The sequence below is a fragment of the Aulonocara sp. 'chitande type north' Nkhata Bay genome, linkage group LG14, assembly GCF_057382095.1.
Source record: "Aulonocara sp. 'chitande type north' Nkhata Bay isolate Kocher_YH1m ecotype deep benthic linkage group LG14, A_spYH_male_GT1.1, whole genome shotgun sequence".
In the NCBI taxonomy this organism is placed as follows: Eukaryota; Metazoa; Chordata; class Actinopteri; order Cichliformes; family Cichlidae; genus Aulonocara; species Aulonocara sp. 'chitande type north' Nkhata Bay.
Window position 1 is genome coordinate 8,451,252 of NC_141357.1, and position 24,239 is coordinate 8,475,490.

General features: G+C 42.8%; 1 protein-coding gene across 1 annotated transcript in view; it reads right to left on the bottom strand.

The window, feature by feature from the left end:
- Positions 1-24,239, bottom strand: part of LOC147314021 (calsyntenin-2-like) — a 338,234-nt gene that overhangs the window by 127,598 nt on the left and 186,397 nt on the right. Inside the window, exon 4 of the mRNA XM_086260806.1 lies at positions 10,745-10,953. Within this exon, the coding sequence (XP_086116932.1) occupies positions 10,745-10,953 (209 nt within the window). The remainder of the gene's footprint in view (positions 1-10,744; positions 10,954-24,239) is intronic.

Sequence of the window (24,239 nt, forward strand, 5' to 3'; positions counted from 1 at the left end):
CTTTTGTTGAACAACGCCTAGAGTTACCCTGTGATTCGGGTATATCCCCATCCTCAACAAACATGTGAGCCATTGCAGCCTGTCGGATTTCTGTAAACTGATATTATATATGCTAATGTACAAAACAAGGCTTTTTGTAATGCTCCACTCAACACCTTAGAAGGGACAGATAATTGGCTTGCCTCCATTGGACATTCAACATCTAGACCACAACCAGTTACTGAGAATCTCCTGACTCGTTGGTAACCACAACCCATTTTCCAAGCTGGCATCTTTTCTCATGCTGAGCAAAGGGGATGAAGGGACCTTGTGTAGTCCTAATGTGCCTGTTAATATTTGATGAGTCTTCCACTAAAGACAGATGACAATGCTCTACACCCCACTAGAGCTGGACAGGGAGGGGGTCCCTGATGGAGAGCACTTGCGGAGTGTAAAGTGCATGGAAATTGGCTCTTATTGGCTGTGAGTTGAAATGGAGCTAGAATGAGTTACTTGTATAACAGCCTGGATGCTTCTTGAGCTTTTTCCATTGTGTGGAGAGAGGTGCAGAAGGAGCTGAATGTTGATAATGTGGTATATTTGAATACAAGTATGTGAGTAGGAGGATTAGCTGTAATTCATATTAGGAGGGCATTGTTCGCCTTCCCGTCCTCCTCGTCACCCATTCTGTCTTCCTTTCTGCTTGTTTAGAATTCCTTCCCTCCTCCCTCCTCCCTCTGCCCTGCCCAACCTTCCCATTCCCTCCTAGCGAACATCATTGTCTCACTGTTTTGCAGCCTCATCCCATTTCACTGTTTGCTGCCTCATCTGTTGTGCTCTGCTCTCTCTTTTTTCGCAAACACACATACATAGTGTGCATGCACTCCCGCCTTTCTGCACGACAGAGGTTGTTATTCCTGCTCCTTCAATTACAACATCAACTTATCCATGTCAGCAGGCTGTGCGTGCTGTGACTGCTGGTGAGGGTGGTCAGCTAGTAAATGACTGCTTTACCCTCCAGCTCACCTGCCCCATTTGCCTCTCTATCAAATCCACAAAAACACACACACGCACACAAGCAAACCGTCTCTGCACCTGTCTTTGTGAATTCATGCCATCGCCCCTTTTGTAATTACCATCTAGTTTTACCACCAAGCTTTTCTTATCTAACACTGCTAAGGCCCATTTGTCTTTGTTTACAGGACACCACTCACATTAATCCTCTCTTCTTCAATAAATAACATAAAAATACAAAATACATAAAAACATTTTTGCATTTCAAGACTTTCCAGTTTTCTTACATTGGAGTTTTAACTAAATATTACATTAAATGCCCAAAATGAAGCTGGATATTTTTAATCACAGAGTCTACACCAGGGGTAGGGAACTCCAGGCCTCGAGAGCCGGTGTCCTGAAGGTTTTAGATGTGTCTTTGATCCAACACAGCTGATTTAAATGGTTACATTACCTACTCAACATGTTTTGAAGTTCTCCAGAGCCCTGGTAATGAACTAATCATTTGATTCAGGTGTGATGATCCAGGTGTGATGATCCGGATCCTGACAGATGCAGTGATGTGGACACTGTATCAGTCTGCTGTGGTGAAACAAGAGCTGACCCAAAGATTTTGATGTTAGAAAATATGCAATGTTCATTGCATAACTGATAATGCTCTAAGACATAATAAGTTTTGCTATTATTATTTGCTATGATAATTGCTTCTCATTGTAAATTATTTTTGGGGTCCCCAGGGATGCAACTCAGTAGTCCCTGTATGTAAATTATGTAGGATGTGTATGTATGTAGGATGAGGGCTAAAATTCAAAATTCGACTTATTCTAAGAAGTATTCAGGGCAGGGGTGCCCAATCCCGGTCCTCGAGAGCTACCGTCCTGCAGCTTTTAGATGCATCCTTGTTCCCACACACCCGAATCAAATGAATGGCTTGTTATCAGGCCTTTGCCAAACATGATGGCATGCTGAAGAGGTAATCAAACCATTTGATTCAGCTGTGTTGGAGTAGGGATGCATCTAAAAGCTGCAGGATAGTAGCTCTCGAGGACTGGGATTGGGCAGCCCTGATTTAGGGTGCTTTGACAAGGGGATGACTGCACAAGTACCTGGTGTTGGCAGCTGCTGGTGGGCTTCACCTCAGCTAATTTGAGTCACTGGACTGGAACACTTGAACATACATGTGTCACGATCCTGGGTCTTATGACCCAGTGTTTTGAGTTTTAGTTCATTTTGATGTTCATAGTGTATGTTTAAGCTTATTAGGTTTCCTATGTTCATTTGCTTATTAGCTCCCCCTTGTGTTTTCAACCCCTGTGAAGTCTCCCTTGCCCTTCATGTGTTTCATGTCTGTTGTCTTATGTTGTCATGTCTGCCTCTCATGTTTCCTGTTTTATTTTGAAGAAATCTCGTGTTTTTTATATTATGGAGTATGTTTTGAGTCCTTTGTTGTACTGTTTCTTGTTTCCCTAGATTTCAGTTATGGTTATCATAGGTTTAGTTCTTTGGCTTTGTAATATGGCTTCCCTGTGTTCAATGTTGTGTCTACTGTGACCTCTATGTACCATGTTTCTGGTCCCTATAGTCTGTCTTCTCAGTTGCTGTTAAGTTTGCATGTTTAGAGTTCAGTCAGTGTGTTTCCTGTTTTACTTTGAAGGTCCATGTCTCATGTGAGTGTTTCTAGTTTTGCTTCCCTTGTCTCGTCCAGCCTGATTACTCCCAGCTGTGGTCTCCTTCTGTGTCTCATTCCCTCGTTATCCCTCTGTGTATTTAAGCCCTGTGTTTCTCTTTGTCAGTGTCGTAGTCTCCCCCATGCTGTGTGTGATTCTCCCCGTGTCTCCTGGTATACTTTATGATTAGCTTTCCCAGTTTAGTTTTGTATTACCTGTGTTCTATTTTTCCAGCAATTAAAGCTGTGCTTTTGAGTTCAAGTTCTGTCCCCGTGAGTTTGCGTTTGGGTCCTCTCCTGCCTGCCACACAGCCGAAACATGACAGAAGACTACGACCATTACATGGACCCAGCAAACCGCTCTCAGCTGTATGAGCGCCAGGAGGCAGCCCTCGCCCAGCTGGAGGAGGAGCTCCGCTGGAAGCCGTGGCGCGCTCCGGATTTTGAGCACATATTCCACGGAACTCGGCTGGCTTTTGGAGGTCCCCGAAGTTGCCAAAAGCCTCCGCCTGTTGCCCCGCTTGCACCAAAGCTCCCTCTGAACAGAAGAAATCAAAGACAATAATCACTCGCCAAAGGCTGTAAATGCTTTTAAAGGAAAAACTGTGAGCAATGTCACCAGGTCTAAAACACTCAGTTCAGGTTCTGTCAGTTCAGGTTTTGTCAAGTCTGGTTCAGTCATCCCCAAGTCAGCTCACTCTAAGACCGTTAACCCAAGGACGTCAAAACCTGCTAAAACAAAGACTGAAGAACATGGTGGGGAAAAATGCTAAGTTCATTTTTGATAGGTCTGTTTTTGTCGACCCAGTACATATTAACCCTAAGCCTGCCAATTCTAAGACTGTTTTTTCTGAGCCCGCTCCTTTGCCAGCTCGTGTTCCTGCTCCCGGGGCAGCTCGGGCCCAGCGTACCCCTGCACCCGTACCAGTTCCTCGGGTGAGGGAGGCTGAGGTCCAGTTGGTCCCTGCTCTGGTTTCCAGGCTGGCTGAGGCTCTGTCAGTTTCTGCACCCGTACCAGCTCCTCGGGTGAGAAGGGCAGTTGCCCAGCCGTTGCCTGTCCCGGCTTCCAGGGTGAGGGGGGCTGTGAACCAGTCCACCTCTGCACCCATGCCGGTCCCCAGGGTGAGGGCAGCCAGGATACAGCTCGTCTCTGCACCCGTACCTACTCCTCGGGTGGGAGCGGCTAGTGTCCGTCAGGTGCCTGCACCCGTTCTTGTTTCTGCTGAAGACTTGGTCAACCCCGCCCAGCAGTCCTCCCTGTGTTCCAGAGGCTCAGGAGAGTACAGTCCACAACCATCACCACCATCACTACTGCATGCTTTTCAGTCTATAGCTCAGTCATTAGCTCTATTAGCAGCCCAGTCCATAGTTCATTTTCCTGTGTTTCCGTTAGCTCAGCCCTTAGCCCACTGTGAAGCTCAGCCAGCTCCCCAGTGTTTAGCTCAGTCATTTGTTCCATCACCCGCTCAGCCTTCTGTTCAGCCAGTAGTCTCTGCACCTACTGGTCCTGCCACTGCTTCAGCTGGAGGGCCCGAGGAGCCCCTCATGCCTCGTCAGCTGGAGGGCCCGAGGAGCCCGTCCAGCCTCATGCCTCGTCAGCTGAAGGGCCCGAGGGGCCCGTCCAGCCTCATGCCTCGTCAGCTGAAGGGCCCGAGGGGCCCGTCCAGCAACCAGCTGCTCCACCAGCAGCCTCATCCACGCCAGCTACGGCCTCCGTGTCTCCGCCCACGCAGTCGCCTGGTCCACTCCATCCGAGTCTTCATCCTCGTCTGGTCCGGCCTCGGCCTCTGCTTCTGCCACGCCTGGTCCGGCCTCGGCACCTCGGGATCGCCGGCCACTTTCCGGGCCACCAGCTGGACGTCACCGCCGTCGAGGTCGGCCCCCTGAACTGTTTCTACACCGTTGCCGTCCGCACGGTCGGCCCCTGAACCGTTTCCATGTCGCCGCCGTTGCCGTCCGCATGGACGGCCCCCGGAACTGTTTGACTATGAACTCCTGTGCCGTCAGCCTCCGGGCCGGCCCCCTGAGGAGTTGTGAACTGTTCCCTGTGCTCCTATGCTTTTGATGGACATTGTGTTTTTGTGGCCTTGTCTCCCTCATGCTGTGTGTGATTCTCCCCGTGTCTCCTGGTATACTTTATGATTAGCTTTCCCAGTTTAGTTTTGTATTACCTGTGTTCTATTTTTCCAGCAATTAAAGCTGTGCTTTTGAGTTCAAGTTCTGTCCCCGTGAGTTTGCGTTTGGGTCCTCTCCTGCCTGCCACACAGCCGAAACATGACAACATGTGGTGTGACAAATTATTTGGCATGCAATAATTATATAGCTCATGCAAAAAGTCTGGCCTTTATTTTCAGTGTGTGAAATTCTAGTATTTTATTAGTATGTTACTTTGGAATAATTAACAGGTGTTGCACGTTTACAGATTGTAGATGAAACTTGTCACCAAGCTAATAAACTGCGATGATTTTGTGCAGACCCATTAACACAGTGGACAATATTTGCATTTCCCTGCCATCACAAGTGAAAGGAGGTGTTCAGGCTGGACTCAAAGCCAAAAAAATCAAATTTTTCAGGAACAAGACAGGACAGACGAAACTGTTTACAAAGCGTATTATTACTATACAGAGCTATCAGAGGTCTGCTGAAATCTACATGACTGCACCATGTAGTTCCATTTCTTCAAAGGTGGCGATCAGGCTATGGTGTAGTTTATGATGTCGATTATAGGGCTATACAGTAGCTATCAGTGTTGTCTCATTACTCCAAAAAAGTAACGTATGACACATTACTTGATATAAAAAAAAGTAATTTGTTACAGTAGTTGTTAAATTACCCCTTGTTAAATACTTTCTCATTAGTCTGTAAAATGACCTGAAATGCATCGTCTCATAATAACCAGTAAGGAATATATACCTCAATATAGTGTACTTTCAACACACCAACACATTTATTTATATATATATATATATATATATATATATATATATATATATATATGGGGTCTATCACACCAGGCAAGACCCCAGGTGCAGGCTGTGTAAAGATGCCCCAGAGACAATCCAGCACATAACAGCAGGGTGCAAGATGCTAGCAGGCAAGGCATACATGGAACGCCATAACCAAGTGGCCGGCATAGTGTACAGGAACATCTGTGCCGAGTATAACCTGGAAGTCCCGAGGTCAAAATGGGAGATGCCCCCAAGGGTGGTGGAGAATGACCGAGCTAAGATCCTGTGGGACTTCCAGATACAGACGGACAAAATGGTGGTGGCTAACCAACCGGACATAGTGGTGGTAGACAAACAGAAGAAGACGGCTGTAGTGATCGATGTAGCGGTTCCGAATGACAGCAACATCAGGAAGAAGGAACACGAGAAGCTGGAGAAATACCAAGGGCTCAGAGAAGAGCTCGAGAGGATTTGGAGGGTGAAGGTAATGGTGGTCCCCGTGGTAATCGGAGCACTAGGTGCGGTGACTCCCAAGCTAGGCGAGTGGCTCCAGCAGATCCGCAGAGCGCAGTCCTGGGAACAGCTAAGATACTGCGTAGGACCCTCAAGCTCCCAGGCCTCTGGTAGAGGACCCGAGCTTGAAGGATAAACCGCCCGCAGGGGCGTGCTGGGTTTATTTATATATATATATATATATATATATATATATATATATATATATATATATATATATATATATATATGCCCCAGAGACAATCCATACATATATATATATATATATATATATATATATATATATATATATATATATATATATATATATATGTATATGTATATATATATATGTATATATATATATGTATATGTATATATATATATGTATATATATATATGTATATATATATATATATATGTATATATATATGTATGTATATATATATATGTATATATATATATATATGTATGTGTATATATATATATATATATGTATGTGTATATATCATAATGAAGCCACACATATGTATTGTTTTAGTGTTTACTGTGAAAACAAAGCCAACAACACAAGTTGTCTTAAGAGACTTAAAAGCAATATTGAAAGTGATTGAACAGGTAGAAACATGGGCTGACTGCTCATCACTGTTTTTGTTACCCGCTAAGGACAGCACTCAGCATGCCAACAAAAAGCTACCCAAGAACCCAGACTTATGCTAAAGCTGTTTGTGGAGATGCCTGCAAAGAGCTGAGGCTTTGTTGGCATTGTAACACAGTTGTTTCTGTCCTGGACAGAGTTTGCACTTCGCCATCAAGTTCTTGTCCTTTTGTGCAATAAAAAATAATAGTGCAGTAAAAGTCTCTGCTCCACCATTTTCCTTCTCCTGCACACAAATCATCTGACTGTAGTGTGCAGGAAAAAAAGCATATCTTTTTTTCTTTCAATCCACCTGGGGTGAGGATAACTGAAAAGCAAGTAATTAGTGTTACTGTACTAAATTAACCCTCCCATATTTAACCATATTTAATGGGATCTTATCAAAATACCATTAACCTGCTTGCTAATATTAGCATGTTAGCAAGCATGGAATGTAGTGCAATATCCCCCCTGGTGCAGCAATACAGCATGAATACTGTATTTACTGTTTCCCTAAATCAGTGTTGCAGCAGCAGAGTGGTAAAGGTTCACTCTGAAGTGTTTTGTGGCTTCAAAAACCTATAGTTTGTCATCTCTCTAGTTCCGCCTGCATTGCATTTCATTGTCTCAGTTGTCTCCCTCGCTTCCCCCCCTTCCTGACACCATGACACCCCCCTCCTCCAATCCCTCTCTCAGCAGCAAGACATCTCCCCCCCTCCCCTCTTCCCAAACATCTCCCAGTGTCACAGTGGATCAGGTCAGGAGACAACTGAGGAAGCTTCGCCCCAGAAAGGCAGCAGGCCCAGACAAGGTGTGTCCTAGGATGCTAAAGGCGTGTGCTGCTGAACTTGGGGAGCCGCTACAACGAGTCTTCAACCTCAGTCTGCGACTGGGGAGAGTGCCCGCCCTATGGAAGACATCCTGCATCGTCCCGGTCCCCAAAAAGAACCGGCCCAATGAGCTGAATGACTTCCGACCGGTGGCACTGACGTCACATCTTATGAAGACTCTAGAGTGGCTCTTCCTCAACCTCCTCCGACCACAGGTACAACATGCCCAGGACCCACTACAGTTTGCATACAAGGCGGGTGTCGGAGTGGAGGATGCCATCCTGTACCTCCTACACAGAGCCCACTCACACCTGGATGGGGGAAAAGGCACGGTCAGGATCCTGTTTCTTGACTTTTCCAGTGCCTTTAATACCATCCGGCCCTGTATGCTTCAAGAAAAACTGAACAGGATGGAGGTGGACCCCTGCCTGGTGGCTTGGATCTCCGACTACCTCACCGACAGACCACAGTACGTCAGGCTGAAGGACATCACGTCTGACACAGTGGTCAGCAGCACAGGAGCACCACAGGGAACTGTGCTGTCCCCTCTTCTCTTCACCCTGTACACCTCTGACTTCTGCTACAACTCTGAATTATGCCACATTCAGAAGTTTGCAGACGACACAGCCATCATGGGGTGTATCTGGGATGATCAGGAAGAGGAGTACAGAAGTCTGGTGAGGAACTTTGTCGCATGGAGTCACACAAACCACCTGCAACTCAACACCTCAAAGACTAAGGAACTGGTTGTGGACTTCGGGAGGTCTAGAGCAGGTCCACTGCCGGTTCAGATAGAGGGGGAGGAGGTGGAGGTGGTCAACAAGTACAAGTACCTCGGGCTGTGGGTGGACAATAAACTGGACTGGTCATGCAACACAGAGTACCTGTATAAAAAAGCCCAAAGCCGACTGTACTTCCTCAGGAGGCTGAGGTCTTTTAACATCTGCAGGAAGCTCCTGAGGATGTTTTACCAGTCGGTGGTTGCTGGAGTACTTTTCTATGCTGTGGTGTGCTGGGGGAGCAGCACAGCAAAGAAGGACTCATCCAGGCTGGAGAAACTGATCAGGAGGGCTAGCTCTGTGGTCGGCATGAAGCTGGACACTCTGGTGACAGTGGCAGAGAAAAGGACATTAAAGAAACTGATGGACATTATGGACAATGCTGGGCATCCTCTGCACACGGCCATAAACAATCAGAAGAGTCTGTTCAGTGACAGGTTGCTTCTCCCAAAGACAAGAACTAACAGACTTAAAAACTCCTTTGTCCCACACGCCATCAGACTGTTTAACTCCTCTCTGGAGGGGAGAGAGAGGGGAAACAGGAGGACAAAGGAGGGAACAACTAAGCTGTAGTGCCTCTTCACCTCACTGTGCAATACCTTTTGTGCAATACTTTTGTAAATAGTCAACAGTGCAATAGACTCAATACTTGAAATGTGCAATTCACTTGTATTTTTATTTTTATTCCTATTTATTCTATTTATCCCCTTCGTATATTTTATTTATATTGTCTCTGTATTTATATATATGTGTGTGTGTGTGTGTGTGTGTGTATAACTCTGTAACTTCTGTCGGTGCTGTGCTTTTTTGGAAATCGAATTTCCCAGAGGAACCCACCCGAGGGATTAATAAAGTTCTATCTTATCTTATCTTATCTTATCTTATCTTATCTTATCTTATCTTATCTTAACATAGGCGAAGCACCCCCACCAAGCAAGTCCCTTTCTTTAATGCAAGTTTAGTGATTACTTTACTTTTTTAAGCATCTACAGTACAAAGGAAGAGGTTGTTTTAAGCTTAGGAAAATGAATACCCCGTGTTTTTATGGGATTTTCGGTCTATTTAAAAATTACAACATCACTAGTTTTTTCCTTGCTTGTTTAGATTTTTCCTGCTACACTTTGCAGTGTGCTTATGTCCCTGACCCAGTCTCACCACTTACTCTCTCTCTCACAGGCAACCTCCACTTTTCTCCCACCATCTTCTCCTCTCCCTCAGGTACTCTTGAGTTCAAGAGCTCTCAAAGCCTTTTTCCTCAGCGGTCAATAGCTAAGCAAGACCCCTTGAAATGGAGAGAGCGTGCACAGGCTGCAGCCTCGCTCCTGTATCATTCACGGAGCAGTTTGGCCCACACCTCACTCAGTCAGCCTTTTTACTGCAGCACCTCAACAGTCAGGAACTCTCTGCTGGCAGTAGTAAAAATTGAAACAGTAATGTGCCTTTCATCTCTGTATTTTAGGCAAAAGAGTTTATGTACCGTCTCGGTGGCACTAATGCAGCAGCCGTATTTGAGTTGCCTGTCTAAAAAGTATATGACACAGTAAGTCCAGTGTTAAAGTGTATGCTCATGTAATATGTTGCATTCTAAGTATGAAGTTCTATTATTACATTCACAATTTAAAATTGAACAATTGTAATGGTAATAAGACAGAAGGTCAGTACACACAAAAACAGTGGAACCACATTTCACAATAATTTTGTGGGCATTTTCGTATTTGAGTTTGTGGCTCATGATAACATTTAACTTTTGTTTAGAAAATAATGATTAATAGCTACCTATGTAGCAAAGTACAAGTAGCAACTCAGCAAAGTTAAGTAAATTTGCGGGGGTATGTGAACGTGTCCTTAGATTTGTGTGTGTGTGTTTGTCTATATAATGTTTGTGTGTGCACAGACTTCTGTGATCTGATTTGTGGAGAGTGATGGCTCTCTGAGCAAAGCTTGACTTTGTCCTTGGAAAGACTAAAGAGTGCATTTTACCCCCAGGGAGAGATATCTGTCAGAGTATTAAGTTTTTCTACTAGAGCGTATGCAGGTATGTGTGTTCACTTCTCCCATGGCTCTATAGTGAGTACGGATGGATGGGATTTTCAGATCATGCGTGTTGTGGCGTTATGTGAGAAATGTGTTTTTACATCTTTTGTATATCAGATGAAGAGCCAAGGGAAGGCAACAAACTTTAAACTTGATTTGGAAGATCTTTTTGGACTTGTGGGAAATCAGTGAAATAGGTGAAGCAGAACATTGAGAGAAAATGGGCACACAAAAGTTTCAAGGAAAGTGTTTCAAAATAAAACTTACAGCGCACTGAATATGACCGGTAACAGCGTAGCTTCTTTGTGACAACTATTACAAAAACTCCCGAATGCGTTTAATATTCCACCCCAACTTCTACTCACCGTTACGATCGATGGCGAAGGGTGTGTTAGTAGTGGTGATCTGGTAGTTGCAGATCTGGCTGTATTGTGGGGAGCAGTCCTGATCAGTAGCCTCCACTTGCAGGATATTGTCATAAATCTTGCCCTCTGTCACTGCTGCTTGATACTGGGGCTCCCGAAACACTGGGGCAAACTCATTGACATCGTTGACCTGAATGTGCACCACTGCCCTGTAAACAGCAGGGGAGAACAGTAGATAATCATGTCAGTCGCTGTGAAGAAGTGAACACAAATGATTTTTCTAATTACAAGCCAGATTTTCAATAAACCAACGATGTAAAAGATCTGCAAACATTTAAACGCCTTAGTATAAAGGCAAAAGTGAAACTGAGAAATGATATTGTTTCCTTTGAAAAACACATACTAAATTAAACCGAGTTAATTAACCTCATTCCTTGTGGTTAATTATTATGTTGACTGGGTATAAAGAAAGCATCCTAGAAGTATTGGAAATTACTGTGCCGACTCAGGAACACTTCTGAAGTTCAGACACAGTGTACAAACTGGTTTGGTGCTGCATCTAAAAATGCAAGTTAAAACTGCAAAGCCAAACACAGAAATGCTGCCTTGTGAGGTTTTCTCTGGAGGCGATATTAAAACTAAAGAACATATCTAATTTAAACATCTGTCAGGGTAACAATAATACTGAAGGATATACAGTCAAGTGAAAATGAAAGTTTCCACTCCATGCAATCCTATGAAACACTAAGTACAGTACTCAGTAGCTTAAAACCCCTTTCAGGAGCAATAATGTGATGTATTTGTTGTTTGAATGAATTTATCAGTCTCTCACATTGCTGTGGATGAATTTTGGTCCGCTCTTGTTTACAAATTACTTTAGCTCATTGAGGGTTAGCACGCAGAGCTCTGCTAAGTTCCACAACAACATTGTAAGTAGGTTGAGATCTGGAATTACATTTGGCCATTGCAACCCCTTGGTTCTTTTCTTTTTTTTTTAAATGTTTTATTGGTTGTGTGCTTGGCCTCATTGTCCTGTTTCATCAAATTTCCCTCAAGCTTTAGCTGTCAGACCGATGGCCTGACATTTGACCCTAGAATACTTGGTACACAGAGAAATTCTTGACTAACTCCATGACTGTGAGGTGCCCAGGTGGTCTAGCAACAGAACAAACCAAATCATCACCCCTCCACCAACATGCATCACAGTGCTTCACAGTTGGTATGAGGTTTTTAAACTGTTATCTGTGTTTGCCGGATGTGGTGCTGTGCAGTTTGACTAAACAGCTCCACTTTGGTCTCCTCTGTCCAAAGAACATAATTCCAGAAGCCTTGTAGTTTGTTCCAATCTAACTTTCCCAACATAAGCCACGCTGCCATGTTGTTTTCAGAGAGAATTGGCTTTCTTCTTGTAACACTTCCAAACAAACTGTACTTGATCACTATTTTCAAATAGTCCTGCCATGAACATCAACGTTTAACATGCTAAATGTGTCTGACATGAAGCTCAGACTCAAGAGGCTCTGGAGTTTTGTTCACTTGCTCTTAGGTCATGGTCTGTCCTTTGGGTGAATTTACCAGCATGTCCACTCCTTGAAACATTTTGGCATTGTGTTAATACACACCTGAATGCTGCTCCAGACCAGCAAACTGTCCAAACTCCTGCTTTTGTAGCAGTTCTTACAATTGCTGATAATCAGTTAATCAAGTGCATTTGATATACAGCAACTGGCTGTTTATTGTCCACATCCCTATGGAAGCAGTAGGGGTGTGCTTAGTTTTCCACAGGACTGCACAGGACTTGTTATTTCAACAAGATAACAGTTAATCACATTCTGCACGAATAAACATTCCTAGTGCTAAAATGGCCTCCAACAGTTCAGAGCTGTGACCCATTGAAAAAATGGCATATTTTCAAAATAACATTAGAACAAAGAAGTCTCAAATTGTTGTGCATCTAAACTTTGATATCAAGCAAGCATGGGAAAACATTTTTCTTTTAAAACTACAGCAGCTGCTTTCCTCAGTTCCCAAATGGTTACAGTGTTGAAAGTCGAGGTGATGCAATGCAGTGGTAAACATGCTCATTCTGAAACCTGAAACCATTCTTTAAAAATGTCTTTGGCATCCTTTATTTAAACAATACAGCAGTACAATATGCTGTACTTTCTAAATTTGTATTGAGTTATTCGGTTTATTTGTTTGCACATAACTGCATTCTTATTTTTATTTACTTTAAAGCATCCCCATTTTGGAAACAGGGCTGAAGGAGAAAGTAAATTAATTGTATATAAATATATCTACTCCACATCTTGTTTTCTTAGAACATGTGTCATGTTTGGTTAGGCTCAAGCTTTACCAAGCTTGATTTAAACTTATATGAACTGTACAGAATTAGTACAGTTAAAAACTTGCAGGACACCGGCCCTTGAGGCCTGGAGTTGGACACCCCTGCCCATGATGCATCGTAGAGAAGGCAGGATATCTCATGCTCTTCATGACTCCCTCAACTATTAAAGATGAAGGAAAAAAATCACCATAGCACTCCTTTAAAGACATTTCAAAATAGTAGATAACAAGGAATCATCACCTGCACATTAATGAACTCAAATATTCACGTTCATGAAATATTAACCCAATCAAAACTCGTGCAGCCAATTTTTTTATAGCAACTTTCAGAATAACAACATTTAATTAAGGTTTGTTGTCTTTATTTTCAATGTGGCATTTTTATCCCCAAAAAGAAAATAAAAGGAAGCGTGAAAGAACACACAGTAAAAGAACTTTATGAATGGGGAGAGGCTGTGTGTATTTATTGTTTTCAGCCTCAGTCCACCCAAAAATGGGAAATGGCTTACAAGGCTAAATACGTCTTCCACAGCCATGCATAAAGGACTAATTACAGCTTCCTAGATAATTGCTAAATTTGGATAGTTCAGGGCAGAGTTCGCATCAGCAGGTGATGGATTAGCTCAGTAACCACTAGTCGCATTGTGCTTTGTGTAATACACAATGTAGTCTGACCTAAAGCACTGTTTTGATTGTGTTTTGGTGCCAAAATAAGATAAAGCGAACCCCCAGATCACTTCATCTGCCAGATTCTTGCTTGCTATGCAGAATCTCCATCAAGCGCATCAAACTGCACTAATTAATTATTCCATAAGTGATTTATCAACAGTTATTCATGGATAGTCACACATCATGTAAACTCCTCACCATTCATCACCTCAAAATGTCTTCATCAATATTCTCCAGAAAAGCGACAGATTGCATGATCAGTCCTTCAGTTCATTGACTGACAGTTGATGATGGATGGCAATGTGCTACAATAATTTGCTTTTGGAATGGCTTCAGAACAGCAAAGCCCAAGTAATACTTTGCTTTAAGCCACAAAGGGGTGGAGATGTGGCTTATGGGACTCGAGCTGGGTATGTAATGACGGTGAAATTATCCTATTCAAAGAAGCAGTAGATATTTCTCCAACGGTGGTTGGTTGAAGACAGAGACTGGACAACAAAGACAAAGCCAGCGGGGAGGGAGAGCGCAGGCAGAGCGCAGGCAGAATTGATTTTTATACTGCCTTATCGCACCCTGTCACAAGTCCACAAACACAGGCTATGATTTGTTTTTGAGCTTCTATTCACATGCTTGAATTATTTAACAGAACACAGAAAGGCCTAAACAACTCATGAAGAAAAGCTATTAAAAAAGACGTGGCAAAAGGGCAGAGACAGTAACTACTGTTAAGTACATTTACTTAAGCAAGTTCGCTGAAGTACAAACTAATTTTGAGAATTTCTTTTTTTAAACTTTTAGTTTCTGCTCCAATCGTGTTTTGAGTAACTGGTGTCAATATGCATCTATTTACACTGTATTGTCTTCACTCACACATCCAAATGATTGAATTTAGAAGCTCCAATCAAAGGTTTATAAAATCAAGTATCTTTCCATGCTTCTACAAACATTTGTGAAAGAATGGAATTTAAAGAATGCCAAGAGGTCAACAACTTTCTGCAAAGTCAGGCGCAACAAGCCTACATGTCGCCTGCAGATTAGCTCAAGAACACTGTGTAGAGAGCTTCATGGAATGAGCTTCTATTGCCAAGCCTTACATCACCAAGCACAATGCAAAGCGTTGGATTGACAGACATTTATGGGCACTTTTTTGTTTAATTCTTCATGAGATGTTTCAGTGGTCTCCTGGGAAACATAGCGTCCTGTCATTAATTTAAAATGTGATTTTGTCATGTGTCACTCACCTAAACAATGTTGCAGACCAAGCGGGATTAGCCCAGTGTTAATAGTGATGCTAACAGCAGTAGAAAAAGCACTGACAGATGATGGTGGCACCAGAATGTGCCGTAAATCCCTCTGCCAGCCTTGTTTTGTCATATTAATGACACTTGCTCATAAACACCCCCTCCCCTCACTGTGCCACTCTCCCCAGTGGTGAAAGAGGAAACATATGCTCTACTCCTTTGGGGTTTGTACAGAAAGACTCATCTGTGTGTGTATGTGTGTGTGTACATATGTGTGTGTGATTATGAATTCGTTCACACAAATGCATGATATATAACTAACTGCTATAACTGCAAAAATGTCTGGGTGCCTGTGTATCTCTGCTGATGCTTCACATCTGTCTCAAACAGACGCCTGGCTCTCTGGGGCAAGTCTTACTTGTGTGTGTCTCTATGCGTGTATGTGTGTGTGTTGTCATAGTGCTGGAAGATTGCCAAGCTAAGCCCAAGGCTGCTATCCCTCCCTGTGACAGGCTCCAACTCACAAGGAGGGGTCCACAATGAGTCAGAGTGACACAGAAAGACAGTGGGGGGTTAAATGCCCCTATGGGTGAATGATCACACCACCTTTAAACAAAGAGGATTAAAAAAGTTGCACCATGGGGGATAGTTAGTTGAAAAGAAAAGTCACAGGTTAAACAAACTATATAATCCCACTGAGTGGGGAAACTACATTTGAGTTCCTCTTGTCACTGAGCATTTATAAGTGACAAGAGGAACTCAGAGGAACTCATTTATACACAGTGCCTGATCACACTGTTTGTAAAACATTTACACTGCTAGATGTGGCCGGCTATACAAGGACACACACACAGTAACAACTGTACTTGTAAATCCTATTACTCTAAAATGCATTTTGGCATCCTTCAGTTTCCCTTAATGCTGACAAAGCACTAGTGCAATAATTTCACTTTCCCAGTTTGTCATTCCAACAGGTCATCTGACTGTTTAGATAACAAGTACAACAGAACAGAAAAGCACATGGAATCGCAACAGATGACCATCCCCCCCTGAGCCTGGTTCTGCTGGTGGTTTCTTCCTGTTAAAAGGGAGTTTTACCTTCCCACTATCGCCAAGTGCTTGACTGTTTGGGGTTTGTATTATTGTAGGGTCTTTACCTTACAATATAAAGGCTTTGAAGTGACTGTTGCTGTGATTTAGTACAATGTAGATAAAAATGAACTTAACCTAATGACGTTTTTGCAATTGGGAAAAAGTAAACAGTCTGGTTAACACATCTGACATGCATGTGAAAGGTCACTGGGTTGAGAATGGTAGGACACACAAAGAGAGCCTTAAAGGGGCAAAAGTTAGTGAACTTGTGCTGCTTGCTTTTGCCACCCCTTAGTTAATAAGGGAGATCCCAGAAGTATATACAGTGATTAGCGTACTGTATATTTCATTGAAGTTGTGAATATGCCTTGAAGCCACTTTTAACTGCAATAGGTAGCTATCAGAGTTTTTCTCCAGTATCATGTCAACTAAATAACAGTCTCTTCCTAAACCTAACCAAGTATATTTTTGGTGCCTAAATAGGTTATGTAGTTTTGGTTTTATCTAAACTTAACAAGTGGATAAGAAATGGAAAAACATCTAAGCACTAAGTACTGCATGAAAATGATCTCATGTCTGAGAAGCTTGGGCCTTAATCTCCATCAGCAAACAAAGATTGTTAGTAGGTTTGTAGGTGACACCTTGCCTTCATAGGAAATATTCAAGGCTCTGGTTGCATAGGTAAGCCTCTTGTATATTTTCAGCCCAGTCACTGTTTCCACTGCTTGCCTGTTTTCATTGCAAAGTTGAAAGTAGTTTAACTCAGTATACACCTATTTTGCTGTGCTAGTGGGTATTTCCTTCTTCTTTATTATAAAAATAAATAAATAATCTCTTCGCTTCTTATTTTGCTGTGGTTGGTGGATCAAGGCTAAGGGTAAACATGTCTGGTATCTGACAGAATGGCAGTATTTGACATCTAGGGATGAGAACTTGTTGAAAGAAACCAATCTGTGCATAGACCTGTTGTCAAAGCCAACATTTTGTTGATGGCTCACAGCACCATGACCTCCCCACTCTGAAGTCTCTAAGATTCTACTTTACTTTCCTCCTTTGAGACATGTTCATAATGGATGTTATATATTTAACACTTGAACAGACTTATGATATTTTGGGGGTATTTTCTGAAAAGACTGAATCAACAAAGTTCATTCCATCTCTGATATTTGAGTTACTAGTTATGTTGTGAACATCTGCAAAAAATATCAGCTCACAGCAGCTGATCCCCTTTCTGCTCCTACAACTGGCTCTTTCATGTAGCTCATGCTACTTAAGCTGCTTTCACCTGCCCACAGCTGATTTGCACCTGCTAGCTGCTATGCAACCCACCCCCACCGCAGCTCCTCCTTTCGATCTGTATCTGACTTAAATATAACAGTCGTCTTTGATGCCTACGCCGTTCTGTGCTGGGGTCTTGGTGTTGTTCTCTCTGCCTCCAGCTCTCCATGTATGCACATACAAGGACAGAGAGGTGAGCACTCCCCACCTTATGCATTCCACGTACACGCATGGAAGGTAGGTAGGTCTCAGAACAAAGCCAAGCTGCCAAATATAAATTACTGCACATGGAAATCTCAGTCTTTTTTTCAGTAATGGTGCTGACTGAAATAGTATTCCTGAATAGCAACATGACGGAGGGCATCAGTCTTCCTCTATGTTCCCTCAAAATTAATCAAAATACAATATTAGTATGCTCCTGTTGTTAACTTTCTTCATTCAAACAGCTACATCAAAAGTAGTAAATGACCAGAGAGTTTAAAGTGCTTCTAACAGCATCTAATCAGTCTTCTAGAACTGAACGCAGCATGCATAAAATACACAATTGTGTAACTTTGTTTTGCTTAATAACCCCAGTTGCCTGAATGCTGTCTCATTTACATAGAACACTGTATATCTAATAAAAGGAAGTAGTCGGTCTCTTTTCAATGATGTAAGTATCTCAGAAAATGAAAAGCATCCCAAGCAGTTGAGATGTATTTAAGTGCCAGGTGGGATTTCAACCCAGTTAAACCATACGCCGACACAATCAGATACCAGCTGCATGTTAAAGGCAGGCGATGCATGTTAATGTCAGGTTAGCATTGTTCAAAGCTTATTACATATTCATCTGCGCTCATTATTTATAAACACTGGCACTCAAACAGACTGATAGTATTGAATGCTTCCAATACACACACAAGTCAACATCCAACACAAAGGGAAAGGACTCAATTAATCTTTGACAAGAATTAGTCGAGAGGCTGAATCGTCAGATTCCTCGTGCAAGACCGGAATGGGAATAAACAACCCCAACTATGCCAGTGGGATCAATGCACAACACAACACAGGATAGTAACTTCAGCACTATGCAAGGAAATCGCATTTCCATATCGACAAGAATCCTCCTCGGAAGCAGCCACAAGAGACTCCACGGAGGCCGGCGTAATCTCAATAGGAGGTGATTTCGCTGCAAGGTAATCCAGTTCCGTTTTCAGCTTCGTGAGCCAATCCTCCTGACTTCACATGTGATACTATTGATCCAACCTGTGACTGATGGCTATGATGGCTTAAAGAGACAACCAGAGAGCTGGAATCTTTATAGAGTCGTCACTGGAACTACAACCTAAGCCAAAGTCATAAACAGTTTTATGTCCCACATGTAAAATCACCTAAGCCACAACATTAAAAAAGTAGACTGATAGACTGAGATACACCAGATATCTGCCATTACTATTTTCTATCTATCTATCTATCTATCTATCTATCTATCTATCTATCTATCTATCTATCTATCTATCTATCTATCTATCTATCTATCTATCTATCTATCTATCTATCTATCTATCTATCTATCTATCTATCACACATATTACAAAATAGCTTCATATAAAAAAAACATACAGGTAATATGCATTGTTTTTTTCCCAATGTATCCAGCAATGAGATTATGAACTTGTGCTATAATTAAACGTCATTTCTGTGCTCAAGAAGGTTTGTTTTCCAAGTTACGTCTTCTAAAACTGGTAGTTTAATGAATCTCAGAGAACGTCTGTTTGCATTCTTTGTTTGTTGTGTTCCCAGCACTTCTCTCTGTTTCATCTTTATTATACCTGTTGATGTTTCTTCTTTTCTTGATAAAAGTTTATAGAATTTATATAACATTGTGGTTTTTTTTTTAGTAGTTTCCACTATAGCTGTTAATAATCTATTTAAAATAGAAGACTACATATTATGCACGTCTCTTCTTTCTCACTAATCTAAAGCCCATGAATTGAAAACAATGTTTTAAGCATTTGGTCCAAATCTGGGTCTCACAAAATCTCAAAGTAGTGCAAAAATATTACATTACAAATATTATATAATAACATATTTTAATAAAACTATATAATACATTAAAAAGTAAAATAGTTATGACTGAATGGCGGCACGGAGCACCGCCTTTGCCTCCGCGAACACATCGGACTACAAACACGCACATTACCAACTCCGGAAGACGATCAAAGCAGCCAAACGTGAGTACAGGGACAGGGTGGAGCAACAGTTTGACAACCCTCGGAGTATGTGGCAGGGACTAAACACGATCACAGACTTTAGAGGGAAAACCAGCACACCGCAGACCACGGCCTCTCTGTGTGAGGATCTAAACGTATTCTACGCTAGATTCGACGCAGCGAACACCATGAGACCGGACAGTGTGCGCACCGCGGATGACGTCAGTGCGCACACTGTGTCTGAAGAGGATGTGCGGAGGTGCTTCAGGAAGGTGAACGCACGCAAAGCTACTGGTCCAGACGGGATTCCCGGCCGCGTCCTCAAGTCATGCGCGGCTCAGCTGGCTGGAGTGTTCACGCACATCTTCAACCTTTCCCTCTCTCTGTCTGTAGTCCCAGCCTGCTTCAAAATGGCCACCGTCGCTGTACCCAAATCCTCCACCATCTCCTCATTGAATGACTGGCGACCTGTAGCCCTGACCCCCATCGTAAGCAAATGCTTTGAGAAGCTGGTCAGGGACTTCATCTGCTCTGCACTACCCGACTCACTGGACCCTCTATAGTTCGCATACCGCCACAACAGGTCCACTGATGATGCCATAGCCCTGACACTACACACTGCCCTGTCACACCTGGAGAAGAGAGACACGTATGTGAGAATGCTGTTTGTAGATTACAGCTCAGCATTCAATACCATCGTTCCCTCGAAGCTGGACAGGAAACTGCAGGATCTAGGACTGAGCAGCTCCCTCTGCAGCTGGATCCTTAGCTTCCTGTCTGACAGACGCCAAGTGGTCAGACTGGGCAGCATCACCTCATCCCCCATCACACTGAACACTGGTGCTCCACAGGGGTGTGTACTGAGCCCTCTCCTATACTCACTCTACACCTACGACTGCACAGCCACTAACAACTCCAACATCATTGTGAAGTTTGCGGACGACACTACAGTGGTGGGTCTTATCACCAACAGTGATGAGACAGCTTACAGGGAGGAGGTCAGCGCCCTGACCCACTGGTGTCAAGACAACCATCTCACCCTCAACGTCGCAAAGACAAAGGAGTTGATAGTGGACTTCCGGAGGTGCAGAGAAGTACACACCCCCATCACCATCAACGGCGCTGCTGTGGAGAGAGTGAGCAGCTTCCGGTTCCTTGGTGTACATCTGGCTGAGGATCTTACGTGGTCAGTACACACAAACAAAACAGTGAAGAAGGCGCAGCAGCGCCTCTTCTTTCTCAGGAGACTGAAAAGATTCGGCATGAGCCCCCGCATCCTCAGGACCTTCTATCACTGTGCCATTGAGAGCATCCTCACTGGATGCATCACCACCTGGTATGGCAACAGCACCGCCTACAACTGCAAAGCTCTCCAGCGAGTAGTGCGGTGCTCTGAACGGATAATTGGAGGTGAGCTTCCCTCCCTCCAAGACATCTACAGGAAGCGGTGCCTGAGGAAAGCAGGGAGGATCATCAAGGACTCCAGTCACCCCAGCCATAAACTGTTCAGACTGCTTCCATCAGGAAGGAGGTTCTGCAGCATCCGGTCCCGTACCAGCAGACTGAGAGACAGCTTCTTCCACCAGGCCATCAGACTGCTGAACACGTCATAGACACCTCAGCTTCACTACTGGAACTTCAACATTATGCACTCCATACTGTACAGTAATGCCACTGTTTTGCACATGTCTCACTCTGTATATTTTATTTTATTTATTTTATATATTCTATTTATTGTTTACTCTATTTAATTTGTAAAATATGTGTACACACACACACACACACACACACACGTAGAAAAATATTTAGTATACACATCCAGAAATGCATATACTATTATATATTGTACATATATTTATTAGTTTCAGATGTAGCCATTCTTGTATTTTGCTTGTTTACATTATTGTATTTTGCACAACTCTGACGCTTGTGAAGCTCGCACACAAGAATTTCACTCGCATGTGCTGTACCAATGTACCTGCACATGTGATGTGACAATAAAAGTGATTTGATTTGATTTGATTTGATTTGAATGTCCTGTTGCTTAACTCTGCTGACGAGCACCTCAGTGTCAGTGGATGTGTATTAACACCTGACTGTGGCTTGCATCGTGGATAGGAACGGGTTTCACTTTCTTTTGTCTGGTAAGCGATGCAGGCAAACACAGATGGCGCACTTCCTGCCGGTGCAAATTCATAATTGAAACGTGTAGCATATATTCCCCCATTACAATCTGTGAGCTGAGGATAAACAACATATTTCTACACGAGATGTGTATTCTCTTTCTTTCTTTTTTTTTTCTTGGCTTGTTGGGAATAATAGTCACGTCAACTAACAGGTTTTGACAGAATGAGGTTTCACTCATATTAGCATCAAGTGTGACAAGTGAGAAGTTAAGATTCTTGGTAGAATAAAGAGCCGACGCACTGACAGGGCAGTATCTGCGAGGAGTCCCCTGGTTTTCTCACTGCAGAAATTTATCATGACAGCTTATGCTAACGAGGCACAGCGTTTGGCACACTTCTTCACACATGAGGAAGTGACTTTCTTCCCTTTTTTTCTTTTTTTTTTAATGTTGAAAGGTGCTTTTAGGAGAGTATCTGTGAGTCGGTTATGAGATGCAAAATCAGCCTATCTATCCCCAGTTACACTGTTTGCCTTATTTGTATGTAAATGTAGGTATATGAGTGTGAATTTGTCTCAGCATTTGGGGTTTGAGAGTGTGTCTGTGTGTGTGGGCGTGCGTGGCTGTCCTTCAGCTGGCTGTTCAGTTGGATAATTAGCTTTTCATAAACGCGGCGAGGTTAGAACATGCAGGCTTCTAATGATGACTTTAATAACTACCGTACTGCCGAGCACAGTGTGCGAATGTGTGGCTATTTAGGGACACGAAAAGACATATGTGTGTCTACATTGAGTCTAGAGTTTCTTTTGAACACATACACAAATGAACACACACGTCCAGGAACACCTAACCTTGTGAATGTATTACCCTTCTTGACAGTCTCCAGGCTCTTAACCCCTGGGCCAGTGTTAAATACACGTGTCATGGTTAGGTGTGAGTCCTGGGAGGAATTATGAATATGACTTGCTTTGTAAGGCAGTGAAACATCCCCTACGCCTAATTACTCTGTAGAAATGGCACAACTTTGTGTCAAGAGAGGGGAGCGGGAAAAGGCGAGCTATACTCCTTATAGACAAACTTCTAGTCTTCTGTTGCTTATTATTGCTATAACTTGGTTGGATTTCAAGTGTGCCCATCCCAAAGGCTCAGTGCTTACATCTGTAGCTACAACTGTGACTTCTGAGCTTTCTATTTAATGTTTCACAGGAGCACCGGCAAAAGAAAAAATCATATAATGAGTTACCCTTAACGATTATAGAAAAAAATGTATACGTTATGGCCCCTTGAGCAGGAATTGTCAGAGGTTTAACTGAAAAGTAGGTTCCCCACATAGGCTGCTTAATTTCAATCATTTTTAGAGGCACAAAAAAGCTATTCAATAACCAGAAAAGAAACGTAACATTGTTTTTCATACTGTGATTTTACGGGTAGATCTCAGATGTAACTTTTGATCCCTTCCTGATTAAAAAGTTGGAACGATCAGCCCTAAAACAATAAATCTGGGGGTTTAAATAAACGCTGACTTTACAGCTGTTTAGTTCTACTCGGCAGAGATCTAGAATAATAACCATATTTCTTTTGTCAGAACATAAAACCACACAAAACCTTCAATGATACAAGAAACATTGGGTATGGAGAGAAAGGAGAGAAAGAAAATTTGGGTCACAGTCAAGCTGCAACCTCAGATGTTGAAAATTGCATCTAACTCCTTCTTGCATTTGCTCTAATGGCCACGAGTCTGACAGCAAAAGGGAGTCTCCATGAACTCCTTTGTTAAAATGCCCGACTACGTTTATAAAGTTTACATACATGTTTTGGTTTCTGTGGATAGTTTCTGCTTTTTCAACTTTCACATTCTTTGAGGTCCTGGTGTTTTCAACAGCGTTGTCTAAAAAATATGGTTTGCTACGTGGAACACATCAGCCAACACATCACGTTGAGTGACGTTCTCATATTCTATCACTAGGCACCATTTAGCATATATGTGTGTCTGTGCATTGCACCTTTATAGCTTATGACTGTAGTCTCTTACCAAAATTGCTAGTTTGATCACTAAGCACTCTATCCTTGGAAACTTCTGTCTGAAAAAGCAAATTGCTAAAACTTGGTCTGCAAAATGTTGGTTCTGTAATACAGAATAAAGTTTGGAGATTTTTTCCTGCATGTTATGTCAGAGTTGAAAGCCTGCGGCCTCCAAAGCACCTACATTACATGCTGGTCAAGTAACCAGCTGCACTTTTAGTGTAGCAGTTCTACAAAGTGCTTTTTAATGTGTTTCTCATTCACACACACACACACACACACACACACACACACACACACACACACACACACACACACACACACAACAAATGACAGCCAAACTGCCATGAAACAACTGGCATGTCATAGGAGGTGTAACTTGGGCGCCCGTGTTTCGCCCAAGGACACTTTTCCATGTGGACGTGCTGGAGATCAAACTGCAAACTCTGCAGTTACTTGACAACGTGCTCTACCACATGAGCCGCCCTACGGCTACGACGTGGCCTCAGCAGATGCATCATAATGATTTC